At 38.3% G+C, this 14,511-nt stretch overlaps 2 protein-coding genes across 2 annotated transcripts; one reads left to right on the top strand and one right to left on the bottom strand.

The window, feature by feature from the left end:
• Positions 1-2,001: 2,001 nt before the first annotated feature.
• LOC122654919 (loganic acid O-methyltransferase-like) lies at positions 2,002-3,319 on the top strand. The gene is made up of 3 exons (XM_043849175.1): positions 2,002-2,082; positions 2,210-2,869; positions 2,972-3,319. Exons 1-3 carry the CDS (start codon positions 2,002-2,004, stop codon positions 3,317-3,319), a joined length of 1,089 nt encoding a protein of 362 aa, XP_043705110.1.
• Positions 3,320-6,236: 2,917 nt separating this feature from the next.
• Positions 6,237-13,648, bottom strand: LOC122653740 (loganic acid O-methyltransferase-like). The gene is made up of 3 exons (XM_043847679.1): positions 13,539-13,648; positions 7,074-7,739; positions 6,237-6,584 (listed from the first exon to the last, which is right to left on the bottom strand). The coding sequence occupies exons 1-3, from the start codon at positions 13,626-13,628 to the stop codon at positions 6,237-6,239; spliced, it is 1,104 nt and encodes a 367-aa protein (XP_043703614.1). The 5' UTR covers positions 13,629-13,648.
• Between the last annotated feature and the right edge of the window lie 863 nt (positions 13,649-14,511).

Here is a 14,511-nt window from a genome sequence, read left to right on the forward strand (position 1 = left end):
CAACGGATCCGACTCATGCATGATGTGACCTGTCAACTGTTGCGTAGAAAATACAAAACGAAGCTAAACACATGAATAAGTGAATAACTGAAAAAAGAAAAAGAAAGAGAGGGTCACTCTCTCACTGAGTCACTGACCACGCCAAAGAAAAGCCAATTTTTGAAAGTCTTTTTCTACTTCCCACCATAATCCGATTCTGTGGTTGATTCCAAAACAATCCCATTCAACCCGATCTAGGTTTATTACGATCCGAATCTCAATTCTGTTATTTAAAACCTTGTCTCGCGCCTTTTTTTTTTTTCTTTCTTTCTGTTTTTAAGTACACCATCTGATTTTGTCAAATGATCTATGTTTTCTTCATCCACAATGAAGACAGAATCTCCAAATTTACTGATGTGACCCTTCAACTGTATTGAGAAGGATTTGGGCTCTTGTACATAGGGTGGGAATTAAGGTGCACAAGTGAGGGAGGAGAGAAATTAGGGGGGAAAAAAAGATAAAATAAAGGAAAAGATAGAAAACCTAATGAAGAAAATAGGAAATTTTGGCTTTATTGACGACACATTGTGTGACTTGCGTCTAGACTTGGGTGAGGAAGCCCTTTCTCATTTCTTTTAGAGATAATTTAAGGACTTAAAATCTATTTTTATAATGCAATATACGTCCACTTGATCACGTCCTACAATATCTCCACTTCAACTAATTTCTTTTATTTTTCTATAAAAAAAAACTAATTTTTTGTATTTCAACGGATCTTTATCCTCTCAGGTTCCTTGTCCGGTATAGTTGTCTAGTTCCTCTTATAGGGGAGCAGAAATGACAACCAACCCCTGCTCGAACACACTACCCGGGTGGGGTCCACCCCACTCTTATTAGAAGCACCAAACAACTGTACCGGACAGAGAACCTGAGAGGATAAAAATTCACCACTAACTCCCTCTCCCATAAAACTAACTACAATAGATACAACTTTGTGCAAAGTTATGCACCTAACACATTCACTAATTGAGGATTTCAATCATAGTATTCAATCAAAAAATTTCTTCTCTAGAGTAATTTGTAGGGTTTAAGAATGGAGAATCAGGTCGATGAATTGGCCGTGACTGATCCCAATTTCCATTGATTCAATATTACCAATTCACACCCAAAAACCCTAGAAATCCTATTCTTGAATCTAAGGACCAATTCAGGCCGATTCTGATCTGATCCTGGATTGATATCGTCGATGACCAATTCCGTCCCTGATTCCATGTTTTAAAACCATCGTAATTTAACTATTCTAACGGCTGGATTTTGAAGAATTGGTCTGAAATTTCGTATTGATCGTTTGTCAATTTTTAAATCTAAATTCCCTTCAATTAAATACCCCATGTATGTTTATGCATCTACATATTTGTTAGCCTTCCATTTTGAGGTGAGTCACTTGATGAGTGATTCAGTTTTATGTCATGTGGAGGCTGATTTGGCTAATCTGATCACCATTGAATCCATGTATTGGATTTTCTCCCTTTACATTTTTAGCTATCATGATAGCTTCATCTACCACATTTTTGCTAGAAGGAGACCTCTTGAGATAAACAAGAATAATTGTTATTTGGTCTGTCTATGGATTCAAAAAAGTATAAAGTCCAAACTGGTACTCCTTTCCTTTGGTTCCTGAATAGTATTTTATCAATCACACAAGGAAGATTGTCTACATCCACGGTGAGATAAGATTTACGTCACTATTAATGGATAATAGGGTTAGAATCACTCTTTCTCACACCTTTCTTAGATTGATTAAAGAAAAAAAACCATCACTATAGAATATAGATATATAGTGATACCATATACAGATAATTTACCAAAATATCCATAGAGCTAGGTAGAGTTTTTGCCTCCCAGTCCTTCGGAATCAGTCCACTTATGCAAACAACGGAATACAAGACATAATACCGCAACAATATAAATTATTTGACTGTCTCTAAACATTGCCAGAGAGAGAGAGAGAGAGAGAGAGAGATGGAAGGTGAAGAGACCAAAGCTTTTCCAATGAAAGGTGGTGATGGCCCTTATAGCTATGCCAAGAACTCCCACTATCAGGTATTGATTAGCTTCTCATATACTGAGCAGTCTACTGATCCTTCCTTGTTTATGGTTATGATGATGACAACTATAAGGTTCAAACAATAATCAGAAACTTAACTTTCTTCTTTCTTAATTTTGGTAGAAAACTTTTGTGGATGCTGTGAAGGCAATGATAGATGAAGCAATTGCAGACAAACTTGACATCAAACACTTCTCCACCACTTCATCCCCATTTCGCATCGCAGATTTTGGTTGTTCAGTTGGACCCAATTCATTAAATTCGATGAAGAACATAGTAGAAGCCATAGAAATCAAATATCATTCTGAGGGATTGAGTTTGAAAATCCCTGAATTCCAATTGTTCTTCAATGACCATTCTTCCAATGATTTTAATACTCTCTTTGCCTCCTTCCCTCCTGATAGACCATACTTCATAGCTGGTGTACCTGGTTCTTTCCATGGCCGTTTATTTCCAAAGGCCTCTCTCCACTTTGTGCATTCCTCCTATTCACTCAATTGGCTCTCTAAGGTACCTAAAGAAGTGTTTGATAAAAATTCCTCTGCATGGAACAAAGGGAAAATCCATTATCCAACTTCTAAAATTGAAGTGGTGGAGGCTTATTCAACCCAATTTGTTAGGGACATGGAATCCTTTTTGCTTGCTAGAGCACAAGAGCTTGTGTTTGGGGGTTTGATGACCCTTATTATTCCAGGCCTTGCAGATGGGTTTCCTATTTCTAAATCATTTACAACAATGTTAGATCTTGTAGTAGGATCTTGCCTTATGGACATGACCAAGATGGTAAGTCATCCACTTGATCAACAACAATTTAAAGTTCTACTAATTGAGAATAATTTTTCATAAATTATGATCACAGTTATTTAAGGGTTTTATTTATTTTAGGGATTAGTAAGTGAGGATAAAGTGGACTCCTTCAATTTCCCCATATACAATCCATACCTGCAAGAAATGGAGAAATTGATAGCGAGAAACAAGAGTTTCAGCATTGTTAGATTGGAAGTGGTGGATCGCGGTCAAGGGAATGCCTCTACCCCCAGTGTGGAAGCAGCAACGATGGGCTTGAGGGCTGTTACAGAAGAAATCATCAAGGAACACTTTGGAAGCGAAATTATAGATGAGCTGTTCGATCGGGTCTCTAAGAAGATGAAAGAATTTCCCCATCTATTGGATATCAGCAAGAATGCAACTCAAATATTTGTTGTTCTCAAGCGAGAAGATTATGATCCATGATAGTTCCAGGTTTCCTGGACATCCCTTCCCTCTCTCTCTCTGTGTGTTCTTTTGGGCAATAATTTGGATCTGAGACCTTTTCAAGCGAAAAGATTAGAAAGTGCTCAAATGAAAAATCATGAAAACCATTATAGATGTAAATTTAATTAGTTTATACAATCATGTTGGATGATGATGATTATCAGAGTTTTCTTTTTTCATTTTTAGGTTTAAAAATTTTCGCTTCCGTTCGTTTTAATTTCCTTTGCAATCAAACAAAACCTAAATGAGACTCCATCAGAGACTGTGGACAAACAAAACTTAATCAGGACTCATAATTTACACATGTTGTTAACAATGTGCATACCGTCCATGAAATTTCATCAGAGGTAGCTATCTCCCAGTAATACAACACTAAATTGTGATTTCTTTATGTTGTATATAATAATAAGGGAGAAAGAATGTTACCTGGGTGCGTGCGGTACACTATTAAGAGTGTTAATTGGTTTGTTTTAGTTATTCGGTTCGATTTTGGCTCGGTTTAAGAAACAAAATGTAGAAATCAAAATCAAACTGATCCGAGAATAGGAATACATTTTCAAAACCAAAACCGAATCGACTTGGTTCGGTTCGATTTCGATTTTTATTCAATTTTGTATTCGACTTCTTAGTGGGTTTTAATTTGATTTCATATTCGGTTTAGGACCTACTTTAAATGTTTGGGCCAACTTTTTTACATCTTAACTAATAAAAAACCCTTATTTGTTTGGGTCATAGTCAACCAAACTTTTCCCAAGCACTAAAATGAAAAAGAATTTATCATCCACAATTGATTAAAAAAAAAATTTTAAATGAATAAAATTTTATACGGTTCCTTATTTGGTTTGAAAATAGGTAATTCGGTTTGGTTCTAAGTTGACACGACCTTTATGTACCGCCCCTATGCCCAGACACAGGTGTGGGTGACATGACTGTCGTGCCCCCATAGAAAAGCAAAATTTTTCGATGATGCGACAATCATTTTGCCCGCCCTTGTGTCTGGGTGTAGGGACAACATATGCACGTGATAGCGTTCTCTTTCCCTGAAGAATAATGATATCACTGAACTTTGATTGTTGATAGGCCATAAACACATGTTGCTTGGATTCTTGTTGCTTCAACTCATTTCTTGTTGCTTCAACTAAATCTGGTAAAACAAAAAAACTGAATATGGTAAACATGTGACCCTGTCAAGAGCTCGAGGGTTGGAGAGATGGCTATCGAAGATGACTAGGAATTGACGGATGTAGGAACTGATTGCCTCTAGACTGGCAGTGGATCTATATGAAGTCATATTTATATGTAAGAGAATTGTTCTCTGTGGGGGAGTGTAACCCTATGCCTAGACAAATGGGGGGAGGGGGAAATGACTGTCCCACCCCCATGAAAAGTCGCCATGTTGATGCTATTGCGCACACTCCGATGTAGGGGTTGCGTTCCTCCACAAAGAACTCGTACCTTATATGTTACGCATGGAAAAATGAAAAATGGCTTCTCCAAGGAGTATACAAATGAGGAGGTGCATTGCGGGTCGGATTATAGTAGTCATTGAACCCTAGATGCAAACTAAAGCATAAGAGGAGAGATGTATGGCACAACCCAGCCGTTGGATGCCCCCTGGGCACTGAGCGCCCTAGAGAGGAGCTCTGTCATAGGAGTGTAAGTTAAAACCCCATGAGATGAAGAGAGAGAATGGAGAGATGGGTTTGTAGCAAGATTGGAGAGAGAGAGAGAAGAGAAATAAACCAAACCTAGCCTCAAAGAAAACAAAATATCTAGATTTAAAAAAATGATCAAGACAAAATATCTTGAGGGGCCCAGGTGGGACCCACCTACAAAATGACTATCTTACCCCAAATATCTTGGCTCTTGTGCAGCCGTTGTAGGAGCTGCACAGGTGCAACACTGCTAAACAACAGCAAAAACAGGGGTAAGGTAGTTAGAGAATATGCTTCTCTATTCTCTATAGTTTGAATATAACTATGAGGGCTCGATTGCACCATGTCTAGAATCCTTTTGAATCATTGGCATTAACAAATCATTTAGGGTTCACAAACCCCTCCTAAGGTTTTAGTATGATCCAAAATACCCTCTTGATACCCTCTGCCGCCCTCTCCCACCCGGTGGTGAACGGGATCCCATTCCCCGTGAGTGGAGGGAAACTCAATCCAATCATTTATCCTAAAACTTGAGCTTTTCCACCAAACTAAAACATTGGGAGATCCCAGGTGGACAGGGCTTCCACATCAAACTTGGGCTGGAACTTTGTCCAGAACCATATTAGTAAACTATAACGGGCCATTGGGCTGGGCTTGGCTCAGTCCAATTTAGTGATGATGTGATAATTGAATATTGGATGGGTCACTGGGCCTACCCATTGTTAATTTGATTTGAATCTTACTACTGGATTTGAGTTTGGATTCACCGTGAGTGGAGGGAAACTCAATCCAATCATTTATCCTAAAACTTGAGCTTTTCCACCAAACTAAAACATTGGGAGATCCCAGGTGGACAGGGCTTCCACATCAAACCATGTGGATTTGAGTTGGGCCAAAGCAATGGTCGCCAGGGTAAACGTGGTAAACATTAGGGTGAAGCGACCAAATAATAAAGGAGAAAGATTTCTCCATGGGCCTTATTCTATGGCATCTGGTCCACATGGTTTTCTTCCATGAGGGCAATTCTTTTGGCCCTTTAGATAGTGGAATAAATAGGTTGTAAATATTATGGTTGCAACAGGGTCGGGTTGTACCGGACTTCAATCCAATCATAAGTCCTCTTTCCTCATCGATCATTTCGTAAATATTACGACCTTTGTGACAGTAATAATTCATCTTCTCTTTAAAAAACAAAAAGTTCTCATTTAAAATAGTAAATAAACTAGCTAGAAAGTAATCATTTAATCAGTGATGCGCTTGAGAATGACAAACAATTGGAGCAAGTACTTGTGACCCACATTCAAGAATAGAGTATCTTGTGCAATTTTCACAGTGAACCGGTCAAATAGCTCATCTATGATATCACTTCCAAAATGTTCCTTGATAAGCACTTCTGTTGCAGCTCTCATGTGCATTGCAGTCATTTGTGCACTAGGCTCAACATCTCCTGTCAGGAGATCTACATTTACTAGCTCCATTCCCTCAATGCTAAAACACTCACTTCTTGTCAACAACCCCTCCAATTCTAGGAAACTTGGGTTGTATGCAGCCACATTGAAGGAGTCCACCTTAGCTTCATTGACTAATCCCTATAAATAAAATCAAACATTTTGGGGGTTAATTAAGCTTCAAATCTAATAATAATAATAAGCGTAAGAGATCACTGTCTGGTCGTGTAGCGCATGCACCAACGTGATCGAGGGTCAATGAGAATATACACAGGGGCATCAACATAGATGCGATTTTTTATTTCATGGAAGGCAGGGTGGTACTTTAATTTATGTGCTCCTATATCAGGACACAGGAGCCACACGATCAGGTGGCATTCTTTTTCCCTAATAATAATAAGTGAAAAATGACGTTGCTTGATCACGTGGCTCTGCACCCAGATATAGGAATGCACAAAATTACATCTAACCCTCTCTTGAAATCAATAACCCCATCCGTGTTAATACCCATGTACACCTTGTCATTGGGTCCCGTGCTGGTGCAAGAGCTACACGACCAGGTAGGAATTTCTTACCCTAATAATAATAATAAGAATAAAAGTAACTTTGTAATAAAAGTTCATGAATTACCATCTTGGCCATATCCATGAGGCTAGATGCCAAAAGATCAAGTACTACACCAAAAAATGTTCGGGAATAGGGAACCCCATTAGGGTGAGAACCTAGCAAGATCAGTATCATCAAACCTCCAGGTACAAGCTCTTCAGCTCTAGCCAACAAAAAGGACTCAATATCCTTGGCGAATTGAGATGAATAAGCCTCAACTACTTCTTTTGGTGAGCTTTCATAATAGATCTTCCCTTTGTTCCATGCAGGAGAGTCCTTATCTAACACCTCTTTAGGCACCTTAGAGAGCCAGTGAAGTGAAGATGATGAGTGCACTAAATGGAGAGAGGCCTTGGGGAATAAGCGATTTTGGAAAGAACCAGGCACACCTGCTGCAAAATATTGGCTATCAACAGGAAGAGAAGCGAAGAGTTTATTGAAATCATTTGAGATGAGATCATTGAAGAAAACTTGAAATTCTGGGATTTTAGAGCTTAGGCGGCCTTCTGATTGATACTTGAGCATGACAGCTTCAACAATATTTTGGATGGCTATGAATGTATTGGGTCCAACAGAACAGCCCAAATCAGCTATGCATAACTTGCTATTGGTAAAAGAAGGGTGTTTTATGTCAAGCTTCTCAGCAACTGCCTTACTTATTCTTGCTTTCGAGGTGTTTGTTATTTGTCTCTATTAAACAGAAGAACAACGATTAATAAGATTTAGGTGGTTCAATTCACATAAGATGGGCTATGTCTACAGGTCGATTATAATCAGAGTTTCCACTATTCTGATGAAAAAATTACAAAACCCACGTGCACACACACATACACAAGATGCAGACATGAAATGAGTGAAGCAAACATACCTGATAGATAGAGTTATTGGAGTAGCTGTAAGGACCATCTCCCCCATTCATGGGAAATGCTTCGGGTGATGTTTTGCTTCCTTCTTCCATCTCTCTCTCTCTCTCTCTTCCTCTTCAATGCAGTCCCAAATTTATGGTAATTTTTATAGTATTTAATTTGAAGAAGCCAATGTTGTTGTTGAGTGTTGAGGAAACAAAGATAATCAAGGAAGATTTTTTTCTTTTTCTTTTTGTCCTCTTCAATCTACGAGACTATTAAACTGTAGCCATTTTGGACTCTCACAAAGTATGAAGAACAAATCTCTTCAATGTAATCCCTAAAATTAATTAATATGGTGATTATATGCACCTCATAGTAGGGAACCAACAAGAAAGCACACACAACACTCGATCAGGTGAGGTGTTGTCATGGATAGGGTTTCACTATATATGTGTAGTGAATGTTCTTTCTCTATAATCAATCTGAGAGAGGTCTAAGGACGAGTGGTTGTGATCCTATTCTATTACTAGTGATGCAGATCTCATCTCACTGTGCACGTAGTCAACTTTATCGAATCAAATAAATCCTTGTGTGCATTGTGTGTAATTGTTTGTTTGAAAAGATTCATGCCGTTGTGAGTTTTTGAATCCCCAAAAATCACTCCCTCTCTTAAAAAAACAAAAGTCATATCTCAGTCTCGAGATCAAGCTTAGCCGATATCGAACCAATCCAATCAATATAAATCAATCTAATCCGAGATTACAAACCATGCGTATGTGATCCTTTATCTAAAAGACCCCTCAGTGCTTCAGTGCTTCAGTGCTTCAGTGCTTGGATGTTATGATTTCTGTTTTAAATTAAAAATTCCAACTAAATTTAACTCTTGCACTAAAAGAAGTGGGGACATCCTCCAGAGAAATGTTAGGGTTCTTTTCAGATAACGGACCCAGGATCCCTCCTATCAGTGCTTCTTTATTTGTCTTTTCTTTCATTCTTATTAAAATTAGTAATCATTTCTTTTTCTTTTTCTTTTTATAAGAATTCGTAATCATTTCCACACATTATAGAATGAGTCTTTTTTTATGGCAAAGGAGCATGGATGCCAACTCATGTAAGAGCATATTGGGTAATCTTACCTTTTTTATTTTATTGATTAAAGAAACAATTTTTATGGATAAAGAGTTTTCCTCCAACTATAGACGACGGTTCACCCCACAAACCCTAATAGGGTTTTAGTATTTTTCCAAAAGACCCTGATAATACCTTCTCCCACCCTCTCCTGCCCCCATTAAAGAATTGGATCTCATTCACCCTAGGTGGAGGGAAATTCGATCCATTCTTTATAATATATGAATATTTCCGAATCTATGACCAATTTTTTCATTAAAAAGTGGTTTTAATGTATGATATGCTTTTGTTTCAATTAATTGATTGTTTAGTTATTTTTTAATTTGTTATTATTAAGATAGTTGAATCAAGCACAATTCCCTCATGAGAACAGTACCCCACGGTGACAACATCCTCTTCTATTGCTTGATTGAAATAATATGTGAGCACTTAATGCTATTAACAATTGTTTCCATAGGAATGAATCTTTAGCCATTAAGATTCATTCCATCTCATATATGTTCCAACCTAAGTTCTTAGGCATAAATTGGGCCTCAAAGTCTCAAACAACACAAATAAAATGTGAAAATATTAAACTGTGTTAAAAAAAAAAAAAGTTAAAGAGAATACTGGTTTGATATAGTTTAAGGATTTACAATAGTGCCATTGAGTACACTAATAAAGATGAGTGAGTCATACAATACATATTCTTGGAGTTGAAAAATCAAGAGGTAGATAAGTTTTTTTTTTTTTTTTGGTGAAAAAGGGAGGTAGATAAGTTACTTTGGAAGAAATAATGGTATATAAGGACATGGCGGTCCCGTCAAAAGGGGAAGAGAGAAATAGACATAGTGGATGTTAGCTTACGATACACCGATGGTGTGTCCAACATTTTTTCAATATATATATATGGACGTGCGTTCTCTGTCTGGGAGCACATTTGGGCGCAGGTTACATCCAGACACATGGGGCAGGATTTTGGGCATTTAGGGGAGCGGGCCAGTCATTTAGCCCACCCCCAAGTTGAATTGAATTGTACTAGACATTAAACAAATAGGACCCAAGCCCAATGTGGACTCGGCTTAGGTTCATTTACGAGAATGTTCTTGTACGCTTGCAAGCCATCTAGGTGGAATCCACTCCTCCTATAGATGGCTTGCAGACATTCTCGTTCGTGAATCTGAGCCGGCCTCGCCCAATGTTGGATTTTCTAAAAGGTGAAAGGTCTTTTTCTAGAATAAGTGTTGATCATTCATGGGCCTTTCCTGAATATTTGTGAGTCTGTTGTCGTAGCCCCTTCATGGGACCGTCCCTAGTGGGCTAAAATTTTAGCACAAAAAAAGGGCTTTTTTCAAATTCCCTCCCATCAAATTGCCCATCATACAAATGCATCCCTGAACTTTCATTATTTTCAAATGCATCCCTATTTTTCAAACTTTGTAATACTCTAATCCAATCCGTTAGTTTGGGACATTAGACGTTAGTTTCAAGAAATCTAATGACCAAAATACCGTTATGATAAAAACCCATCAATATAAAAAAATAAAGTGACCAAATTACCCTCATCTGCCAACCGAAATTAAAGAGAGTGCGGATTTAACGAGGGGAGGCGTTACTCTCCACCAGTCCAACAATGATGCAGATCCGCCATGTGTCGTACCCTTTCCACAGGACCACAGCGGAGTTACTCTCCAACAGTCCACTAATCTAAGTATTACTGTTGGGTTCTAAATGAGGGCAGTGTTTTAATTAAAGGCATATCTAAATCTCTCCCCTAAGTCGGTTGATTTTTGGTAATAGGGCATATAAGACTATAAGTATAATTGCTTTTTTTAATGGGGGCCTATATTCATAAAAGCCATACGTCTTTCTCGTTGTTCTCAAATTAAGGTTGCAATAGAGTCAGGTTGGGCCAGGCTTTTTAAAACTCAAGCCCAACCCTGAGTCCCCTTAGCTGAACCCAAGCCCGACCTGATCCTGACTCAAGGCCTAGAAAATCTAACCCTAACCCGCCCTCAGGGTCAGGTCAGGCTGATCCTAATTGGTATTGATCATGGAGGGAAGGGAGAGATGCATGAACAAGACTGAGTTGGGTTGGGTTGAAGAGAAAATTATCAATTTTACATAAAATAATATTATAATAAAATATATTATCACTTATTATCTTCATATATATTATATAACAAAATATATGTGTCAAAGTTTGTTGTATTATTATTTTATAAAAAATACTTTTTGAGTCAAAGTCAAAGTACTTGTTTCAAAAAGCACTTTTTCAAATGTGTCAAAGGTTCAAAATTTGTGTTCTGTTTCATTCCCTCCTTTTTATTTCCCTCCACTATTTTGTTTGAATTTGTTGTGCTCTCTTGTATGCAAGAGACAATTTTGAGCTCAAGAATAATCCCACATTGGTTATGGGAGAGTTAGTTGAGGGGTATATATATAGAATTGTTTCCTTAAGGTGTAAACCCTTTAGAGAGGAAGTCACCATACTCTCTAGTATGTGGGGGGTCATTGAGGTGCTTTTGAATCGATCGTCGAACCGAGCTGGGCCGTGGCCGAGGCCGGGGTGTGGGTGTGGGCAAAACCTTATAGGAGTTTTGCACTTTTGAATTTTAATGTTTTATTTAAAACTCGGTTTGGTTCACTCGTGGTTCATCTATACGGTTGAACCATACTTGTCTATTCATACATGTATATGAATAGTTACACCCCCTCCCTGTACATGGAGGTATACATACGGTCACACCTCCCTTGTAAGAGTTACACCCCTGTACGTGTATCACCTGTATTCATACGGATGTATCCCTTCATGAAAGGGTACTCCAGCATTATATATACACCATGTCATGCCTGCATTTCATATACACAATAGAAACGTATTGTCTCTGCAATAGTCCGTTCCAGAGACAAGTACTTACTGTATTTTCGTTTAAGTAATAAGAGGCTTGTATAGCCGTTTGGTATCCACAGTACTCGTATTAGGTTCTGCAACCTATACGTTTAGGAGTTGTATTTATCTTGGAGGATAAGGTGCAAGGTCAACCCCGTTGCAGAAGAGGGGGCATCTAAATCCTTAAGGAAAGTATCTTTCAGATACGACTCAACTCGGTTGTTCGTGCTTCTTCCTTTCTAGTTCGTTTCACTCTTCAACTGTTGTGCGATAACAGGTATTTTTCTATTTCTGTATACCTGATTAGTCTTACAGTATATGCCTTGTATAACAAAGTTTATAACATATATAGCATATCAATATATATTTCATAGCATAACTTAAAACAGGACCGGATTGGACCAGACCGGGCTCAGACCGAGGCCTCAACTTGACCCGACCCGACTAGCTGAAGCTTGCTGTAGAAATAGCTGATCAAGTTACATCGCTCACGCTTAGGTTCTTGGATTGTTCAATCAAATTCTCACCCCATATATGGGTTAAATGGGCTGGCCTACAAATATGCTAAATGTGCCACCACAAGTTTTTCTCAACCCTTTATTATTGGGAGAAAAGTCCTGTGTGGGGAGGTGTATCGTCCACGGTCAAACATAAAAGGGGGTAAAATGACCACCCACCCCATGATGCCAATGTGCGTACTCTCATTGGCCCTCATGTGTGCACAGAGGCCACGTTCCCTAGCTTCCTTATCCAAAATGGTGACTAAACTAGAGGGCAAATTATCTATGTTAAAAGCCCATGCATGTTCATCTAATTAAGAGTACGTTCATCCCATATTGCTCCATGTGGGGTGCAACTTGGATCTAAGAAACCAGAGCTCGAGCTTAGCCTCCCCTGTACTTTTCTAGGCTTGATCAGTTAGGACTCAGACATGCTAGAAATTTTATTCTCTAGATATCCAATGGTTAGGATTGCCCAATCACTCTTCCACGTGGCAAAATAAATGACCACACATGCCCATCCAGAAAAACTTTTACTCAAAACATGTAAACAAAGTAATTAATGTAATGCATGGGACCATATAGTTGAATTAGGGATATTAACCCAATACAGATTGGTGGCTGCATTAACGTAATCATGTAGTTCCATACATCAATGGGTATTCGATTGTGTGTTTTTGGTAGGATCCGGAGTACTATAGGCCAGGAACCAAATACATCGTTTTAATTAGACATTCTTACGCTTGAGAATTACAGACAATCGCGTGAGAATGTTCTTGTAGCCTTCATATCACTTCCAAAATGTTCCTTTATCAGTCCTTCCATTGCAGGTCTGAAGTGCATTCCGGTTATTTGTGCACTAGTTTCAACTTCTCCTGTCAAGAGATCTAGAGTTACTAGCTCCATTCCCTCAAGGCTAAAATAGTCATTTCTTGTCAACAATCCCTCCAATTCTAGGTAATGTGGATTGTATATGGGTATATTGAAGGAATCCACCTTAGCCTCATCTGTGATTGCTTTGGAGGTGTCTGTTAAATGTCTCTATTAAACTGAAGATCATATTTAGTGATCAGATCATCAACCCAATCGATTATTTAGCGGAGAAGATGCAGACTTAAAATGAGTACTGAAGCATACAGACCTGGTAGATAGAGTTCTTGGTGTAGCTGTAAGGGCCATCTCCCCCATTCATACATGCAAAATACTTCAGACGATGGTTTGTTCCCTTCATTTTCCATCTTTCTCTCTCTCTCTCTCAACAATCTGTTTATAAGAACAATTTGGATCATCTACGGCCTGGGGTTTTATAATGACAATTTATTCATATCTGCCTCTCTCCTTCTTACTTGGGCTCCTCTACGGCCTGGGGTTGTGCGGCCATCATGCTGCGTGCAACTCCCAGATCACCACTTCAGCACAGATGCCCATCCAATCGAGGCAAGAACCCTAATTCCCCTACTAATATATTTGTAATATTTAATTTGAACAGATTGATGTGTTACTTACTGAATGTTATTGACAAAATAATTGGGGACAACTCTTAGAAGACTTTTTATTTTTCTTTGTCCTCTCATATGAGAATATTACATTGTGGTAATTCTTGTTAGTTGATTGTGGGATTTTTTATGCATCTTGTAAAAAACATTGAACATGTTGACGATTTTGGATTATGTATATATTAAGGGTAACAATTGTGTGTAGAATGTCAGCTAAGCACGTACATATCACTGTTCATGTGAGGGGGTGATATGTCATAAATGTTTTTTTCTCTATTGTCATATTCCAAAAGGAGTTATCTCATTCGCCTGAAGCTGCACTCAAGCAGTGCAAAAACCCTCTCCCATAATATTAAATTTGTAAAGCTTTATTTTATCGATTTATGGGCTTTTTAAATGATTCGCTTCTACAATATGTATCACACAGAGTTACAACGATGTGTAACAACGGGGTATAAATTTTCTATAAATGAAAATCAACTCCCCCCTCTTTTCAATGAAAGATTTTGTGACTAAAGAATTAGTAGGGGCAGTTTTTACTGTCGCATCTAGAAGCTATGGAGTGGAAATAGGTCAAATAATAGTCCTACATGTCAAGGACCGGGGCCCTCTTGGCAA

This window comes from Telopea speciosissima, chromosome 3 (genome assembly GCF_018873765.1).
Source record: "Telopea speciosissima isolate NSW1024214 ecotype Mountain lineage chromosome 3, Tspe_v1, whole genome shotgun sequence".
NCBI classification, from domain to species: Eukaryota; Viridiplantae; Streptophyta; class Magnoliopsida; order Proteales; family Proteaceae; genus Telopea; species Telopea speciosissima.

Excerpts from the sequence above, each read along its gene's own strand:
- LOC122653740 (XM_043847679.1), bottom strand. The coding sequence starts at position 13,628 with ATGAAGGGAACAAACCATCGTCTGAAGTATTTTGCATGTATGAATGGG. Across the intron at positions 7,740-13,538 it reads CCAAGAACTCTATCTACCAG|AGACAAATAACAAACACCTC; the intron begins GTCTGTATGCTT and ends TCTGTTTAATAG. Across the intron at positions 6,585-7,073 it reads TCATGGATATGGCCAAGATG|GGATTAGTCAATGAAGCTAA; the intron begins GTAATTCATGAA and ends TTTTATTTATAG.
- LOC122654919 (XM_043849175.1), top strand. The coding sequence starts at position 2,002 with ATGGAAGGTGAAGAGACCAAAGCTTTTCCAATGAAAGGTGGTGATGGC. Across the intron at positions 2,083-2,209 it reads CCAAGAACTCCCACTATCAG|AAAACTTTTGTGGATGCTGT; the intron begins GTATTGATTAGC and ends TAATTTTGGTAG. Across the intron at positions 2,870-2,971 it reads TTATGGACATGACCAAGATG|GGATTAGTAAGTGAGGATAA; the intron begins GTAAGTCATCCA and ends TATTTATTTTAG.